The sequence below is a fragment of the Zalophus californianus genome, chromosome 6, assembly GCF_009762305.2.
Source record: "Zalophus californianus isolate mZalCal1 chromosome 6, mZalCal1.pri.v2, whole genome shotgun sequence".
NCBI classification, from domain to species: domain Eukaryota; kingdom Metazoa; phylum Chordata; class Mammalia; order Carnivora; family Otariidae; genus Zalophus; species Zalophus californianus.
In genome coordinates, this window is record NC_045600.1 from 110,707,851 (window position 1) to 110,725,428 (window position 17,578).

The 17,578-nt window shown below is 45.9% G+C and overlaps 1 protein-coding gene across 2 annotated transcripts in view; it reads left to right on the top strand.

Moving 5' to 3' along the window:
* THSD4 (thrombospondin type 1 domain containing 4) overlaps positions 1 to 17,578 on the top strand; it is a 581,008-nt gene that overhangs the window by 133,964 nt on the left and 429,466 nt on the right. For both annotated transcript variants that reach the window (XM_027572149.2, XM_027572150.2), the window contains one exon: positions 7,717 to 7,819. In XM_027572149.2, the coding sequence (XP_027427950.2) occupies positions 7,717 to 7,819 (103 nt within the window). The remainder of the gene's footprint in view (positions 1 to 7,716; positions 7,820 to 17,578) is intronic.

Below are 17,578 nucleotides of genomic sequence, written 5' to 3' on the forward strand. Positions count from 1 at the left end.
CTCTTTGAAATCATAGTAGGCCCGGCTTGGCCTCCTGGAGAGGTACAGGAAGGTTTTCTAGGGAGGGGGAGTGACAGGGGCTCCCAGAAGGGCTGAGGAGCATGAAGGGGGCTCTCGGGGGACCTCTCGGTGGAACCAGATGTTTTTCCTGTGAGCGGAGGCTTCCCCTGCAAGTACGTCCTCAGGAGCGAAAGGGCAGCACGGGTCTCCGTGGTTTATCCACAGCCCTGCACTTTCTCCTCTGTGGCTAAAAAGAATGAGTGCTCAAGGAATCAAGTAAATAGGTTTCTTCTCCGTGGAAGTTCGTGGAAGGCCAAGATTTTGGAAGCAAAAGAACTGGAGTCTTGATAAGGGTGCCAAGGGGGAAGGAGAAAACCAAGTCACGGTCCCTCTGGTGCCTGAGGGGATGCAGTTAAAATTGTTCTACTAGCTGTTTCTGGGGGTTTGTATTTTTATTTGCTAAATACATTAACAACCAAGACACTTTATGCCATTTGTTGTGGAGGCCGAGGTGTCTCTCTCCCCACCTTCTTCTCTTAAGCACTCAGAATTCAGGCTTTCTCCCTCGGGACACTGACACTCTGGCTCCTTCTGGTGAAAGGTGGCTGGAGTGAGTCGGCTGGCGCAGGGTGGGGACGGGGTTACGACTTTAAAGGGCTTCACTGCCAAAGGAGACGTGATCCTGAGTTTAGACAGAGTGCATTTAACGTTATGGGGAAAAACCCCTGGGGCTAAAAGCAGATTTTAGCAAACACCAATGTGATGAGTTCTGCTATCAGTGCCTCTCCAGTAAATTTCCCTGCAGTGGGACTGGCCTCAGACAATGGATTTGTCTGTGTGGAGTTGGTTCTGTCTCCAAGTTAAGTGAAAATGAAGGGAAGATGCTGGACAAATCTCAGATATGGCTAAGCTCTCTTGAGGCAGGTTCTGTTTCTACCCCATTTCTAGTCTCCTGTTGAACGGCAGAGGATCTGACGCCTCCTGACTGTACTTTAAGGAGGAACTTAGCAAACAAATGGGCCAGGTCCAGAATTCAGAACAATTCCGTAAGGTGTGAAACTTACCAGGAACTGTGGGGCTGATTATGGGGTGGACAAGCCATCTAACCGTGGTCTCAGTGGAAGTTTCTCTTATCATGACTTTATCACCAACCTCCTCATCTGGGAAATATGTGCTGGTGTCAGTGCTTTTTTGCATCAATTTCTGCTTTCCATCTCCTCAGACCACTTGCAATTCCCCATAGAAAGTTCTCTTACTGATTTTTTCTTACTCTATCAGGGACCTTTCGCAAATATATATGAAATATGTATGTGAATGTATGCAAGTATAAATAGTAGAGATATTTCTTTGTATGTACAATATTTACATGTTTCATATAAATATATTTCATATATTTGAAAGATACATGTATGAGTCACACACACACACACGAGTTGTTTTCACTCGTCACTTCTAATAATTATAAAAAGTAGTGCAAATGGTAAGAAATATCCCAGTGGCAGAGAGAAGCTGTATCCCGGTCCCTCTCCCTCGATATAATTGCAGTCAGTCATTTTTGATTTTTTAGTTCCTAGAGTCCTTCTCTCCATTAACTCTAATAGTTTACTAATACTTGTGCTTCTTGATACAGCAACTTCAAGTTTTCTCTGTTAGCTCCTCACTCCAAAAGATGAAGAAATGACCCCCTTTTCTCCCACACCGCTGATCCCTGCTAGCCATGTTTCTATTTTCTGTTATATTTTTGATTACATATAGTATGTTAACAATTTTTATTTTCTTGATTTATCAACATTAGGGAGGATCCGTTAACTCCTTGTTTTGCAAGATTAGAAAATTTAGTGCCCGGTTTCCAAATTCTTCTCATTGCATTACATGTTTCGGCTGATGTATTTTTCTCCCTATGGCCTGTAAAATCCCTGCAAGAGACTTTTTTTTTTTTTAAAGATTTTTTTTTTAATTTAGTTAATGGACAGAGAGAGAGAGAGACAGCGAGAGAGGGAACACAAGCAGGGGGAGTGGGAGAGGGAGAAGCAGGCTTCCCGCCGAGCAGGGAGCCCGATGTGGGGCTCGATCCCAGGACCCTGTATCTGTCTATCTTCCGTAGTCACAATACCTGACGCATAGTAGTAGGGGCACAGTGAGTCTTTGCCTTTGAAGGAATTTCTCCCCCTGTCCTAGCAGATGGCAGAGGGTCAGGAGGCCACTCTTACTAATGTGATCCCTAAAGTAGCAACTAGGGGGGAGTAGAAGTCTTAAATGTTTTAAAAAGTTCACATTTGGCCGTATGCTTTCTGATTAGTTAGAAGAAAGATGTTCTTGTTTAGGTCCTCTTACAGGCATAGAGATAAATAAATCTAAGGAGGGAGGAATGAACAGCACTCCTGGGATAGGCCTAGATTTGTACGAACGTTTATCCAGAGTACTTAAAAATACGCAGTTTTCCTGGGTGAAGAGATGGGCTTAGTCATCTTAACATCCATTGGATCTTTGATGGATGTATTGAATGAGAGAGAAACACCTTTCTCTAGGAGAACATTGTGAACTTGGATGGGGAAAAAAAAGGTGTTTGAGAACTAAGAAAACCTCAGGATTTTGGAGGGGTCTTTCTGTTTTGTTTTTTGTTTTAAATCCAAAACCTTGACCCAACTCTTTTGGACAAACCAATTTACTGACTGTCCAGAGAACACTAGGAGTGGTAGCAGGTGGCAAGAGTTTTTGCAAGGTTGAATTTGTTCCAAGTGATTTGAGAAAGCAGATATGAAACATATTTGAAAAATGTGCTGGATAATTTCTAAGCAGTTTCGATCCGTGGTTGTATTATCCTGCAGCTGGAAACCCAAACCCCTTTTTCCAGCTGGGGAAGAGAAAGGGGAACGTTTGCTACCTGTCAGGGCACTTGAAGCTTCTGGAACTGCTGGAGTCATCTTTGATGTCTGCTTAGATTCCAGCTCAGCTAACATTTACTGAGCATTATTATGAACTAGAAATCTTAATGTATTACTAAGTCAGTCTTCACAAAAAACCCCTGCGGGATGGGAGTGCTGCGGCTTGCTACTGACCTGCGGTAACTTGGGTTTGGAGAAGTGAAGTGCTTTGCCCAAGGCCACCCAGCCACTTTTCCCTGGCATTGCAGGGATGTTAAATACATCATATGTTGTCGGCTGGTCCCTGGTCTTCTGATTGAATCCAGAGCAATGCAAAGGATAAGAACGATGCCTGTCTGACCCGGGCAGACTTCAAGGTCCTATTTTCCTCGGTGCCACCTTCACTGGGGATGACACCCTTCGGTCGACTGAGGAACTGAAAGTAATTAATTTATCAAGAGGTAAGTATACGATCACCAAGAGTGGCCTCTTGAGCAATGCAGTTAGGTGCAGGCACTTGTCATCTCAGATTAACTGGGGTCTCTAGGAACGTAGCCCGAGTTTCCATAATACTCTTTGTAACTCATAGCAACCCTAGGCGATTGTCTAGATGGAACTTTGGATAGGCTCTGAAGTGCTTTATAAGGATTCAGCTCATTATATCAAAGTCCATCTTTATTCCTTTTCCCATAAGAGACCAGTGGAAACATTCCTCCCTCTTTTGGGTGGAAGGAAGTCATTTGAAGGGAGGTTTCCCAGAGGCATTACATGGCAATGAAGCGCTGCTCTTTGCTAGCCCCATCCTGCGTGAGCCTGATCTCTATCTGCACAGCTTTTTCCCTGTCCCACTTTTCTGGCCTGAAGATTACAAGAATCTGTGTCCATGGAAAGGATTAGTGTCTGCAGGAAATCTGCCCAAAGCCAACTCACAGTGTAAACTAGAGACAGTTACTGATAAGGTGAGGGTGACTCAGTCTATGGCATCAGGAAACAGCCCACTTAAAATGTAACAAATGTAAAATGATCTGTAACCTGGAAGTTTTAACTTCAGAAAGTCTGTTAAAATGAGAGGAGATCATATATTGATAATAGTATGACAAGTACAAACAGATGTAACCCACACAAGACATGAAGCAGAATTTCCCTGGCCTGCTTGGTTTTCATCCTCAATCCACAACTGCCTGATCTTTACAGCTGCGGCTACTCCACCAGGCCTCAGAGGCTGAATCTGACCTCAGCCACTAGGACTTCTCAGGCAAGGAGTTAAGGCCCCCTTGTCTGAGGACCTGTGACAGATTCACTTTGCTGTCCACCCAGTCTCGAGGGGCACCATGTATGGTGGTTACTGGCATGGGTTCTGGATCCAAAGTGTCTGGGTTCAAATCCTGACTTCATCATTTATCAGCCCATGGCTTTGGGCAGCTCATTTAGCTTTCTGCTGCCTTGGCTTCCTCATCTATAAAATGGGTATGATAGTTGTGGTGAGGATTACATGAGCTAAGATACATAGGAGCATGCGGTGGAGTGCCTGGCATCTAGTAGCTGCTCAGTAAAAGTGAGCTGTTCTTAATGTCGTCATCAGCCCAGGCTTCTGCCTTCATCACCTTTACTGTAATTTTATCTCAGGACCCATGTCCACATCTGGACCCTGTGAGCCTCGAATATCTCTGGCCTGGGCCCTCTCCTACATGCTAACTGGCAGCTCACGTGGCATCCTGTGAGTCCTTGCTGGGGGAGCACACAGGACCAGGCCAGGGCTCCTGGTCATCTCCTGCAGCATCTTCTTGTGCTCACCATGGGCTGGATACCACAGGCAACCTGCTGGGCTCAGCTGCCTTTGGGCAACTGGAGGTGGATTTGCTGCCTCAGCACCTGACCCCCCACTGTGGGTCCAATGGCACATGAAGCCCCCCTTGCCTCAGGAGGTAACTGGGCCAGGCTCAGATATAAAGAACTTATTGGTGACCTGGGGCAGGGGGCCCTGAATGATCCCTCACATGTGACTGGTTGGCTTGGCGGATGCATGTGATGGAGTAGGAGCATCAGTGGGGCATTAAGATATACCGTAAGATTATAAACTACAAGCACATGTAAAGTTGGCAAAGGGCCAAAGTGTTTGAAAGGGCTCAGTAATGATCCATTCTTATTACACAAATATTACATATTTATTGCAGAAAAATTAGTGTAATACACCAAAAACTTTTTTTTCTTTGTGAAAAGAAAAAAATCTATAATCCACCTTCCAGAGATAATGCTTTTAACCTTTCTTTCTCTATGTGTGTGCGTACACACACACACACGCACACACACACAATCGCTTAACACCTTTTTTCACTTAATGGGTTGTGGACTACTTTCCATGTCATGAAATATACATTTATATCATCAAGTACTGAGCAATTCAGAATGATTCTGTAGATGCATTGGTTCATGGTCTAGCCTCTTGGCATATTTTGCTAATGGAAGAGAAAGGGGTTAAGCAGCCTGGCTGGGTTTTTGTGGTCTGTAGCTTCCAATTCTGATAACTGCCACCAGACTAATTAAGGGTGGCTTCTGGCTGGAGCCTCACTGCCGAGCAGCTTGGCTTTCCATAGGTGTGGTTATTTGAGGAACAGGATATTTGCCCACTTGTTCTGGTCTGTTTCCATTATGAAAAAAATGCAACCCAGTAGCTCATCTCTAGTTTCTGATTAGGGCCACAGTGGGTGATCAGGCTCTGGGCTCTGTCGCTCTGTCACAGTGACCTCTGGCCGGCTGTGCCTCTTCTCCAGGCCTCAGTGTCTTCATCGATAAAGTGAAGGGTTGGGTCTGACTATCACTGCTCCAACACTGTGATTGCCTGTTAACTAACGCGGAGTAAGACTGAGGCTTGGGGGTGGTCTTTCATTGCTGCCGTGGTCCGGTGCCAGGCTGGCTGGGCCAGAATCAGCGAGGGACTGCTTCAAGCATATATTCCTGGGCCCTTTCCCTCCCCTCCCACTGGGGCGAGGCCTGGGAATCTGTATTTTTAAAAGATCTTATTTATTTATTTATTTGAGAGAAAGATAGAGAACATGAGTTGGGGAAGGAGCAGAGGGAGAAGGAGAGAATCTCAAGCAGACTCCGCACTCAGCACAGAGCCCGATGCGAGGCTCGATCTCACGACCCTGAGATCATAACCTGAGCTGAAATGAAGAGTCAGATGCTTAACCGACTGAGCCACCCGGGCACCCAAGAGAATCTGTGTTTTTAACAAATCACTTAGTGATTCTTTCTCCCAAGTCACCCCACTGATCATATCCTCATCAAGCTCTGGTTCTGGCCTAAGGGTTGTCAAAAACATCTCAATGCCAAGTCCTTCATGGAGACAGCTGGTGTTGTTGGATGCCTACACGGTTCCGGCTTGGGGGCCACCAGCAGCCTGGCTTCCAGCGCCCAAGGAGACAGCCTTCCCCGGCCTGTTGGCTTCTCACTGATTGTCAGAGCTCAGCCCAGCCTGTCCACCGGGCCTTTCTTCCCCACCAGTTTCGACCACATTCTGCTTCCCATAGCTTCCTGCTCCATATGGTTTGGTTCAGGCTGCAGCAGGGTTATGACCACCCGGGTGTTTGTACCAGCAGCCTCGCCTGACTGTCCTTTATCACGCAAGAGATGCTTTTCCTTCCACCTGGTTTTATTCCTCCCTTTGTTCCTTCCTCTTCAAAAGACCTGGTGTTTCTGACATATACCGTAGATTTCTTTATAAAACCTTCAGAACTTTGAGCTACCTTATTAACAGTTTATTCCGGAGACTTCTTATACACAGGGTTTTTAATATTTAAGGGGCCAGATTCCTTTTCCTCTGATTATTAAAACACACACACACATACCCCACACTTAAATAAGAGTATACTTAGGTTTTAAGAAAGTTAGATCATGCTTTATCCATGATTTGAATTAGAGATTCTGATCTTATTATTATATTTCATATTTATTTCATGTCACACTTTGCTTATATTTATCATTTATAAATAAGAAAGAGATAAACCACAGGGAGCTGGATATTTTCTCTGAGTCATCTAGTATATCAGGATTACCTGGATAATTTGATAAAATATAGATGCCTGGACCTCGTCCCAGACTTACTGACTGGCCATCCTTGGGGGAGGGACCCAGGACTTTGCATTTCCTGTGAGATCTCTGGGTGTTTCTTTTGCATGCTAAAGGCTGGGAGCTGTGACGTTAGATGGTGGAGAGAATTTAGACAAGATGGGAAGGACACTGAGATGCAGCCTGGTGGCCACCAGACCACTTAGCCCTAACTCCAGCCTCTGCCCTCACTGGCTGTGTGGGTTCTTCTGTGCCTCAGTTTGCTCATCTGTGAAAAATCTGCAAAACTATCAGAGTGGCTTCATTGGTCACCATGAGGATTAAAGTGTAATACGAGGATTAGTAAGTGTAATATGTTTAAAGCAGCACGTGTACATGGTAAGGATTCTGTACATGCTTGCTGTGAATATTATCCCACGTCCGGGAATGGCACGAACAAAGTCAAACAGATGGAAATGGATGGCCTTTGTGGGGGAGGCGAGCAGACCAATTTGTCAGGAGCAGAAGGTTTCAGTTAGTGGTTTTCAAATTATGGTGCAAAAGCTTAACCTGGGGAGCTTGTTAAAATTTTAGTGTCCTTCCAAAGATTCTGATTTAGTAAACTTGGAATGAAGCCTTGAGATCTGCATTTTAAATTTTTGATGCAGGTGATCCGCACAGTTTCAGAAACACTGCTTTTGGTGGAGAAGGATTGGCATTTAAAGTTGGAGAGGTCTTCTGGGACAGGACTGGAGCTATGAAAAGATGCAGACACTAACTGCATATTTAATATCTGTTTTATTAGGTGTGTCCAGAAAGCAGTAGAAGCATCCGGGAGGTCCAGTGCGCATCCTACAACAACAAGCCGTTCATGGGCCGCTTCTATGAATGGGAACCATTTGCAGAAGGTAAGACTAGACCTAGCCCTGTCCAGAGGAATTATTCTTGTCTGTTCCCCAACCCTGTTCCCTTCTGCCTGATGCTGGAGGAATTGGTGTGATCCTGATTCAAGCTGCAATAGGGAGCAAAGTATGGCCCCAGGACGCAGGAGAGCCTGCAGGTAGTAGTCTAGCTCAGAGGCACTGATAGAAAAGAGCAGCGTCTGAGGATGACCGTGTGAGGGGGACAGAACAGCGTTTGAGGAACTGGGGGTAGCGAAACGTTCAAACCAAGGTTGTGAGGATTGAGTGGGGACGGTTCCCTTTTCCTTGGTTCCTGCTCCAGGCTTCTGTGGTGGCTTCAGAGGACGTGTAGGGTTTTAGAGTTGCGAGTTGTTTGTGTGGCGGCGGGGGGGCTTCACATGCTGTTTCCAAAGCTGAAATGCCATAGGCAGGCATTGGTATCAAGGTTCCTGCCCTTTCAAAATGGCAGCAGGTCTGATTTTGAAAGAACTTGATAATACTGCTCTGGATCCCAGAGTCACTTTTCTTAGTTGAAACCGAAGTGATGACATACATGCCTTTTGAACAGAGAAGGCATCTCTTCTCTGTTCCATCCTACACTTATGGAGTGGGAGATTCCTTCCATCCCAGAGAAAGTGGGCTCCGAAGAGGGGAAGGGTCAACCAAACCTTGGGGAGTTAAATACTGGTGGTCAAGTTGGCCAGAAGCGGAGAGTCCAGCCACTCTCAGTGTCCACTGCTGGCCCAAGGCAGTGGCTGGGACCCCTGGTATTGGCCAAAACCCAGAGTGCAAAGTACTGTGGTCACGTCCAGGAGCTGGAGAATTTGTCCTGGGAGAGGGCTTCATAGTGATTTCATCACAAAACCAATGCCCAGGGAAGCCAAACTATGGGAAGTCGGGTCTCAGTGGGGACCCTGGGGGAAGAGGGAGGTTGATTTCTGCTCTGAAATTGGATGCAAAATGGTTTTTGTCTGTGCATTTTCTTCAGAGGAGAATCTGTAGCTTCTCACAAATTCTCAAAGTGGTCCCATGACCTCGAAACTGTTAAGAACTAACTTGACTAAAAACTTCGGGTTACCAGATCCAAACAGGAAGGAAGAAGAGATGAAACATAGTCAGTTGGACACAAATGTGAGGCTGGCTGGGAGGCTAGATGCAAATGTGAGGCTGGCTAGGAGGCTAGAGGGCAAGCTTGGGAAAGATGCCTAAAGTGAAGTTTTGATGCCATGAATCAGAGCTTGGCTGGGGCCCTTTTCATCCTGAAAAGCATTGTGTTAAATGCAAGGTGGTATCCTGATTTGGATCCCAGAACAGGAAAAGGGCATGGGTGGGATACCTGGTGAAAGATGCATAAAGTATATAGTTACGTCCACAGTATTGTCCTGGTGTGACTGTCTTAGTTTTTATAAGTGTACCGTGGTTTTATAGGATGTTAACATTAGGGGAAGCTGGGTGAAGAGCATACAGGAACTCTCTGTACTATCTTTGCAACCATTCTAGAAGTCTAAAATGATTCCAAGATAAAAACATGTTTTAAAAGGCATTGTGCTCCCAGTGAGCTAGGTCTTATATGCATTCCGATGAAGATAAAATCTAAGATTTGCTTTATATGGGTGAGTAAGAGTGTCCTGGATTGAAACCTTGTGCTTCCTGGAACCTCAGAAGGTGTCCCTATCTGGAGACAGGGTTACTGCAGATGGAAGGTGTTGAGGTCCTACCCGAGTAGGGTGGCTCGTAATCGAGTAGGACTGCTGATCTTATAAGAACAAAGGACACAGACTTCCAGGGAGAGCACCAAGTGACAATGAAGGGAGAGATTGGAGTAATATGTCCACAAACCAAGTAACACCAAGGATTGCCAACAACCACTAGAAGTTAGAAGAGGCAAGAAAGGATCCTGGCATAGAGCATGGCTTGCCAACATCTTGCTTTTGGACTTCTAGCCTCTAGAACTAAATTTCTGAGTGTATATTTCTGTTGTTTTAAGCCACCAACTTTGTGGTATTTTGTCATGCAGCCTTAGGAAACTCCTAGAAAGAGGAAAGAACTAGGTTCTGGATTGATTGAGGTCTGCCCACACAAGTAGATCAGAAAGTGGGGGTAGTCTGAGCAGTAGCAGGGGGTGCCCAGAGAAGTGAGGCACGAATCTACAGTAAGTGAGCATCTGACAGATCCAGGTCTACCTGAGTCTGTGGTTCTCAGCCCTAGCTGCTCATTAGAATCATCGAGGAGGGGCGCCTGGGTGGCTCAGTTGGTTGAGCGACTGCCTTCGGCTCAGGTCATGATCCTGGAGTCCCGGGATCGAGTCCCGCATCGGGCTCCCTGCTTAGCAGGGAGTCTGCTTCTCCCTCTGACCCTCCCCCCTCTTGTGCTCTCTCTCTCTCTCTCTCTCTCTCTCAAATAAATAAAATCTTTAAAAAAAAAAATAGAATCATCGAGGAGCCTTCTGGAAATACTGACGTCTGGGCCCCGCTCCCAGGGATTGTGATTTCATTGGTCTAGGGTGCAGCCTGGGCATCAGGATTTTTCTAAAGATCCCAAGTGATTCTAATGGGTAGCTGGGGTCAAGAACCTCTAATCCCAGGAGAAGGCAGGACCCCATGAGCGGTGGTGGCTCTAACCTAAATTAAGAGACAGAATCGTGGCTGCGTTTATAAACTGTGAGCTACATTGTTGTGTCAGAACAATGGTGGTCCTCAGTGAACATTTGGAGAAGTAACCCAGGCCTTTGTCTGAGCCACACCCTTGCATATTTATTGCGGTGGATAATAGCTGCTTTATTGGGATTACCTGGGAGGAAGGGCGGATTCTTCCAGCAGGGCGATGAATACTCCATTGTTTTGCCTGGAGTTGAAACGCATGGCTGAACCTTGTCTGCGTAGTTTGGGCTGGTCATCCGCCATCCATGTCTGTCCAAGGCCCCCTACTCCTGTCAGGCCCTCATAGATTCGGGTCTTGTGTCCAAAGCCCTGTGTATTGCAAAGAACTTTTGTATTGGGACACAGAAAAACAGATTCTTCAAAAATCGTTATCTACTTCTTGATCATAAGCCATAAGATTTTGAGAACCAATTAGAATCGTGGTATTTTACAAAGTAAAGGAAAATGCAAAATAGCAGCAGTTTAGAAAAATCAACTACCGTCTACAATGTGTTACTTGGTCTAGAAGATTCAGCATTCTTTGAAAATATTTACCGACATTAATATGTCTCAGGTGCCCAGGAGAGGAGGAGCCCATGGTCCCTGATATTGTATTTACTTTGACTTTGTTTCCATAGTTCTTTCTGCTGCTAAGATTGTTTTCTTGATTTTGTCCTTCTTCCTCTTAAATGACTCCCAGGCTGACCTGCGGGAGGAAGACGCTCTTCATGCTTCTGCAGGGTGTTCAGACTTCCCGGCTGGATTTTGCACGGGGCTCTTGGTTTCGTTTGGACGCCTAGTGCTATTCGCATGCGCCTGCTTAGAGAAACAGCTGTACCCACTCAGCCCAATGCCACGTAGAATAGTAAAAGCAGAGTACACTCTGATAAACACATTCATTTTACCACATGCCTCGTCTTCGGCCTTAAATCACATTTCCTGGATATGGTGCTCTCTCCTGAGATAGTGCCTCTAGGCATTTTTCTCATACCCCCTAGGCCTAAGACCGTAGAGATGATGGCGTCGGAGTTAGGGTGTCCACGCGTCCCTGTGTGCCCCGGACAGCAGAGGTTTATGCCTGTCACCCAGTCCCCTTTCACTCTCAAGATCATTTTGGACAATAAATTATGCGGTCGGCCTAGCTGGCATGGGCCACATTAGTAGGAAGACTCTGGTGTAGGTGCTGACAGTGGGGAACATGGTACCTATTTTCATGCCTAGGGCACTGGGGCTGGGTAGCATTAGAGGCCAGGGTTTTGCCGGGTCCCTGTGGGCTACCCGTAGGTATCAGTCTTCATCCATGAGTCAGGAGACAGCTTGGTGTGTGGGTAGCTTAAGTCCATTTTGTGGCCCTGAGGGCTGAACTCAATAGAGGGGAAATCTAAAAGCCAGAGGTGAGGTGGAGTTAGAAGTTGGAGGTTGCTGACCGGTCATATGAGCGGGCCGTGCTATCCCTTAGGATTGCCTAGATTATGCGGCAGTAACAAAGAACCCCCCCAGTCCCAGTGACTTCATGAAGCCAAGTTTGTCTCTTGCTTATGCTACCTGTGTAACGGAGTATGTTTTCTGCTCGTTCGGAGCCCCAGGCTAGCAGAGGTTGCCTGTCACCTTATGCTTCCATGGAGGTGGGGACAGGGGAGAAGTGAATCATGCATGGATTCTTAAAGCTTCTGCCAGAAGCCATCCCTGTTGTTTCTGCTCCCATCTCATTGGCCAAAGCAAGTTTCCTGTCACACTGAACTTCAAGGGCAGCAAGGAGGTGCCATCCCTCTGTGTGCTCAGAGGAGAAATGGAATATCCACAACCTGCCCTTCATGACTAGCACAGGCAGGAAGCTGCGACAAAATCCCTCGAGTGCCTTCCTTAGACATCCAGGGGACTTTGACCAGGCTGCTTGCAAGACTAGATTTTGCTCCAGGGAAATTAAAGGTGCCACACAGCCTCTCATGGGCACAGGGCCCCGAGCCGTTGAGCTCAAGTTCTTCCCCTTGAGTAAAGCTCAGAGGCGCAGAGATGGAACGTTGACACCCAGGTGCCCAGGTGCCCAGCTGTGCTCCTGCTTCCTCCGCTAGCCCCGGAGGCTGCCCTGGTATGGACAGCACGTTTGGGCATGGGGCAAGCTGCACAAAAGTGCAAATAGTGGGCAAACAGACCAAACCAGCACTTTATTTTAAGAAGTTTTATTCTGCAGATTTGACTCACAGTGTTATCAAAACTGTGGGACATGAGGTGGGAAGGCTTGGGACCAAGTCCTGCTGGACCGGGATGAGGATGCTCGTGTTTTAATCGAGCAGCTTCATTCCCAGGTACCTGGCATGCTCACCCCCACAGCCCAGCCCTCCTGCAGAGTCTGTAGTCATTATGAACCTTTCCATGAGGACAGGATAGGCCTTAGGGAAACAAGAAGAGTGTTCCAGTGATACCTTAACAAGATCCACTCTCGGGCTCTGTTATACATGGCTAGGAGTAACTGGCAAGACTAGGCCACGTATATTTGGTGTATGAGTATATCATTGAGGACAAAGAGAAATCCCGAGGGCAACCTCTTTGTGAAAACAAAAACAATGATTTCGGTTTTATACACGTTGAGTTTGAATGAATGGTAGCAAGATGCCGAGCAGAAAGTTGGGGATGAGGTACTGAAGTGGAATGATTGTCGACCTGTATTTGAAGTCATTGGACTTGGTGTGATAATTAAAGCCACCGCAACGGATGAGACAAGAGAGTATAGAATCATAAGGACAATGACATCAAGGAGGCGGCTTTGCAGTATGTCCACATTAAAGAAGCAGGGGAAGGAGGCTCAACCATTAAAGAGGGTTGTTAAGGGAAGGCATCATAATGCTATGGTTTCATCCCTTGTATTAATGAAGTCTACCATGCTTTATAAAGTTCTCTTATCACATACACCACAATGAGGATCAAATGAGGTAGTAGAAACTGCTTGTCTTTATTGAGCACATACTGCATACCAGGCACAGTTGTAAGTGCTAGCTCATTTAATGCTCACAATAACCCTGTGAGGTGGGTCCTATTGTCAGCCTCATTTTACAGAAGAAACAGAGGTACAGAGGGGTTATATAACTTGCCCTGGGTCGCCCAGCTAGCAGGGGCTAGAGCCAGGTTCAAACCCCAGAGTCTGGCTATGGAATCTCTCTTGTCAATGTGTATGGAAGCCAAGAGAAGGATCTGTACAGTTGTGAGCATTTAAGACCAGTTTTTGGGTACCTGTTTTCATGATAAAAATTAACTGAGTAATTAAAGTTTAGCTTTTCTTAAAAAGCAAGAAAGGAGAGAGAGGAAGAGAGAGAGTGAATGCCGGTTAACACAGCCAAACAGTGCAAGAGGTCAAAGAGAGAATGAGAAGTGAGAAAATAAATCCACGATGGGCTGTTGAGAACACGACTGGGAATTGAAAAAAAAAAAGAATTGCCATGAAAAAGTCATATTGAGAGTGTTTGCTAGTTTAAGGGGAGAGAGAAAGGTTTGTTTAGAATGGTTGAGAAACAAGGGTGTGTGCAGATGGAAAGAATGAAGCTGTTGAAGAGGGAGTTGGGGGTTAATAGGATGGTATCTATGAACCTATCCTGTTCTAAAAGAAAAATAGGCATTTTCTTTTTCCCCTCAGAAAGTATATTATTGTTTCTCTGCAAAGTATTATACTTTTAAGAAAGCTTCTTCAGCATTTAATAAAAATTCATTTATTCAAGAGAAATGAAAGCAGTCATAGGTCCATAAGAAAGATTTGTTGAAGAATGTTCATAGCAGCTGTTTTCCTAATAGGCCCAAAGCTGGAAACAACCCAAATATCCATCAACGGGACACTGAGTAAACAAACTGAAGTACGTTCATACAATGGAGTATTACTCAGCAGGAAAAAAAGAACACCCTACTGATATGTATAAAAGCCTGGATGAATCTCAGAATATTCTGTCTGATTACATTTACACGGTGTTCTAGAACAGGAAAAAATAGGCGGGGGTGATGGAAATCAGAATAGTGTTTACCTATGGGAGTGAGGAAGGGTCAGCCGGAAAGGGACATGATAGAACTTTCTAGAACGAGGTGATGTTCCTCTCTCTCTCTCTCTCTTTCTCTCTCTCTCATTTTATTTTTCTTACCCTTTCTTCCTGACCATGGAGGAACAAGAGAATTTTAGGGAGAATAAGATTCAGATGCATAGCATCATTTTTAGAATCATCTAGAATCATAGGGCTTTGTTGGGCCCAGAAATCCTCAGATAGGTCCAGAAGCTAGACATCTGTATTGGTTAATATTCTTTTCTTTTTTTTGCAAGCAACAGACACTGATTTTGGCTAAGTCAAAAAAAAAAAAAAAAAGGTTTTATTGGAAGGATAGCCAGGAGGTCAGAGAATCAACAGGAAGTGTGCAGAACCAGGCTTGGTGAAGGACAGAAATTGAGGAAGCTCTGGGGGTTCAGGGGGACAGAATTGATGGTCTTCCTTTGTGTGCTAGTGCTGCGATGGATAAGTTCCAACAGGTTTCTCCATCTAAGATTCAAAGCCCTGGAAACAAGTAAAAGCTCAGTTGGCTTGGTGTAAGCCACATGCCTCCCTCTTGGCCTGAGGGGTGAGGGGGTGGGTCCCCTGATTGACATTCCCACCAAGACTATACACAGTGGGGGGGGGGGGGATTAATTCCCGAAAAGGAAATCCAGATGCTGAACCACAAGAATGGAGGGTGGATCCTAAATGGTCCCAGCCAAGGTCCATAACAGAAACTCATGACAAGTCAGGGTACCCACCTGGCTTGTCAACTCTCATTTCATCCATAGGCTCGCAGGGCTTCTTAATACCTTTGAGGGATTATTGGAATTGGAATATAACATACAGGTATCACTCTTCCATTTTTCTTGTGGTGTTTACATTTCTGAAGATTTCTGTAGATAGGCCCCTTTATGTATGCATGACCTGTACCTGTGTGGATCCCCCTTGCTCCTGGACATTGTGCTAACATGATTCAAGTTGACCAGGGAGCATTCACACAGGGGTGTGGGAGAGAGGCTGGGGTTCCGTGGTACCCTTTCCACCCCACTGCGCCCTGTGTCAGATGATCTCAGGGAGAAGTGAAGTGTTAGGAATGACTCTTCCCACCACCCCCGATCTCCACAGTCTGGGTCACTGGGCTAGCCTTCCTGCTCCCCTGTAGGATTATGTGCATACTTCTGGCGTCCACACTGTGTTTCTCTCTCTCTCTCTCTCTCTCTCTCTCTCTCTCTCTCTCTCTGAAGAGTAAGGAGAATGTAGGAATGGCACACATAGGAATCACACATCTCAGTTCGTCTTTTCCCCGGGCAATTTAAGATTTTGAAAAGGAAAGATTGAGGGAGAAAATCGTCCCTGCTGGAGGGTATTCCGGAAAGTGTAAATGATTCCTGTAAAAGCAGTTTCTTTCCTGGCACTTGAACCAGTGTCATTCTAAGTAATTAGTAAAGAAGAGCCTCAGGATAGATTTCAACATCGAGTGAACAGATTCATCTAAACATGAAATAACTTTAAGGATTTGAAACCTGGTGTGGAGGTTAAACCCATTGCAAAATATTAAATACTGAGACTCGGTCCTGTTATTTCCCTCTTCCCCAAAGCTCAGTTTTCCACAAAGACTGCCTCCGTCCTATAGTGTGGCTGGTGGGGGTGGGCGAGATCAGGTGTCACTGCTGTGTTCCTATTCTACAGATGTAGGAACTGAGTCCAAGGGATGGATGGTCTGCCCCGGGGCGCAGAATCGCACAGAAGGATTAAGATGAAACAAGAACTTACATAACCACAGCCTGCTGAGCTGAGAGTAATGCCTTGCCTCAGGGGCTCCAGAAGAATTTCTCGCTCTGCTCTGTGTAACCAAGCCAGGACAGATCCGTTTCCTCTATAAACAAACAAATGTGTTTTTACATCAAGACTACCAAGACTTCTCCGGGAAATCCTGGGACTCGGTCTTCATCCCTTGTGCCCCCTGAGCAGAGGGCTCTTATTATAAATCGGTAGGGACGTGTCCCGAAGGAGCAGATGGGACATTTTGTTGCACCTTGCGTGGACATCGAGAAATTAGTTTTGGGCAGACATCGAGAGGTTTTTAGAGTTAGAGGGTTTAGAGCTAGAAAGTAATCAGTGAATATGCAATTTGTACTTAAATTGCAAATCCAGCCTGTCCTTCACATATTTATTGAAGAAATTCTCCCCTTATCTGCATAGCCCCTCCCCGACAGCTATTAAACCGCAACCGTACCTGTCCGTCTCTGTTTTCTTAGAAATCTCAGTGAGAACATTCCATGGGTCAGTGGGCCTCATTTACAAAGGATTAAAGGAAAAATCTGTTGTCTACCTGCGGTTGGGCGGGAAGAAGGGAGAGAGCATGCATCAGCGCTTCCTCTGTTTACCCAGTCCGCTCACCTGCCTCCTCCTACTGCCTACACTGCCTCAACGCACTCTTGGGTGTTGCCACCAGTGTTTGGGATGATATTTATAGCCTGGCTACCCTTTGGAACCACAGTGAATGAAAGGCCCAGTTTCCCCCTTCAGATATTTGAAAGCAGCCGTCTTGTCCCCCAGGACCTTGCTTGAGCAGCCTGCTGAATACTTGTTTCCTTCCATTGATCCCCTGGGTATCAGGGCGTGCCGTTTGTTTATCAGTGTGGCTGTTCTCTTTAGAAGATAGTATGTGAGTCCTACCAAGCAGGTCCCCCAGCCTGTGCTGGCTCTGGCTGAGTGTAGCTGTGCTGTGGGGGACTCAGGAACCAGGGCCATCACTGGGATTGATTAGTGATGTCTTGCACAGGCACGGGAAGGGAGATGGCCACACGTATGCTGCCTTTTTGCTGTCTGCACCCATTTTTTCAGTCTTTCAGATTGTGGCTACACAGGTCCCAGTTAACCCTTTTAGTTGCTTGAAAGTTTGGGATGAGACCCCATTGAACAGAGATGAGATCCCTGAATGATTCGTAAAGTGCACCAAGCATTGCCTAGGTGTAGCTACAGATGCCTGTATAAAACTTCTGTAATCAGGGAAATGATGCAAATAAATATGATGAACACATAACATGGTATGCTGTCTCTAAAATATGTTCACATTTAACAATAAAAACCAAACAACAGGTGGTAACTAGTTATAA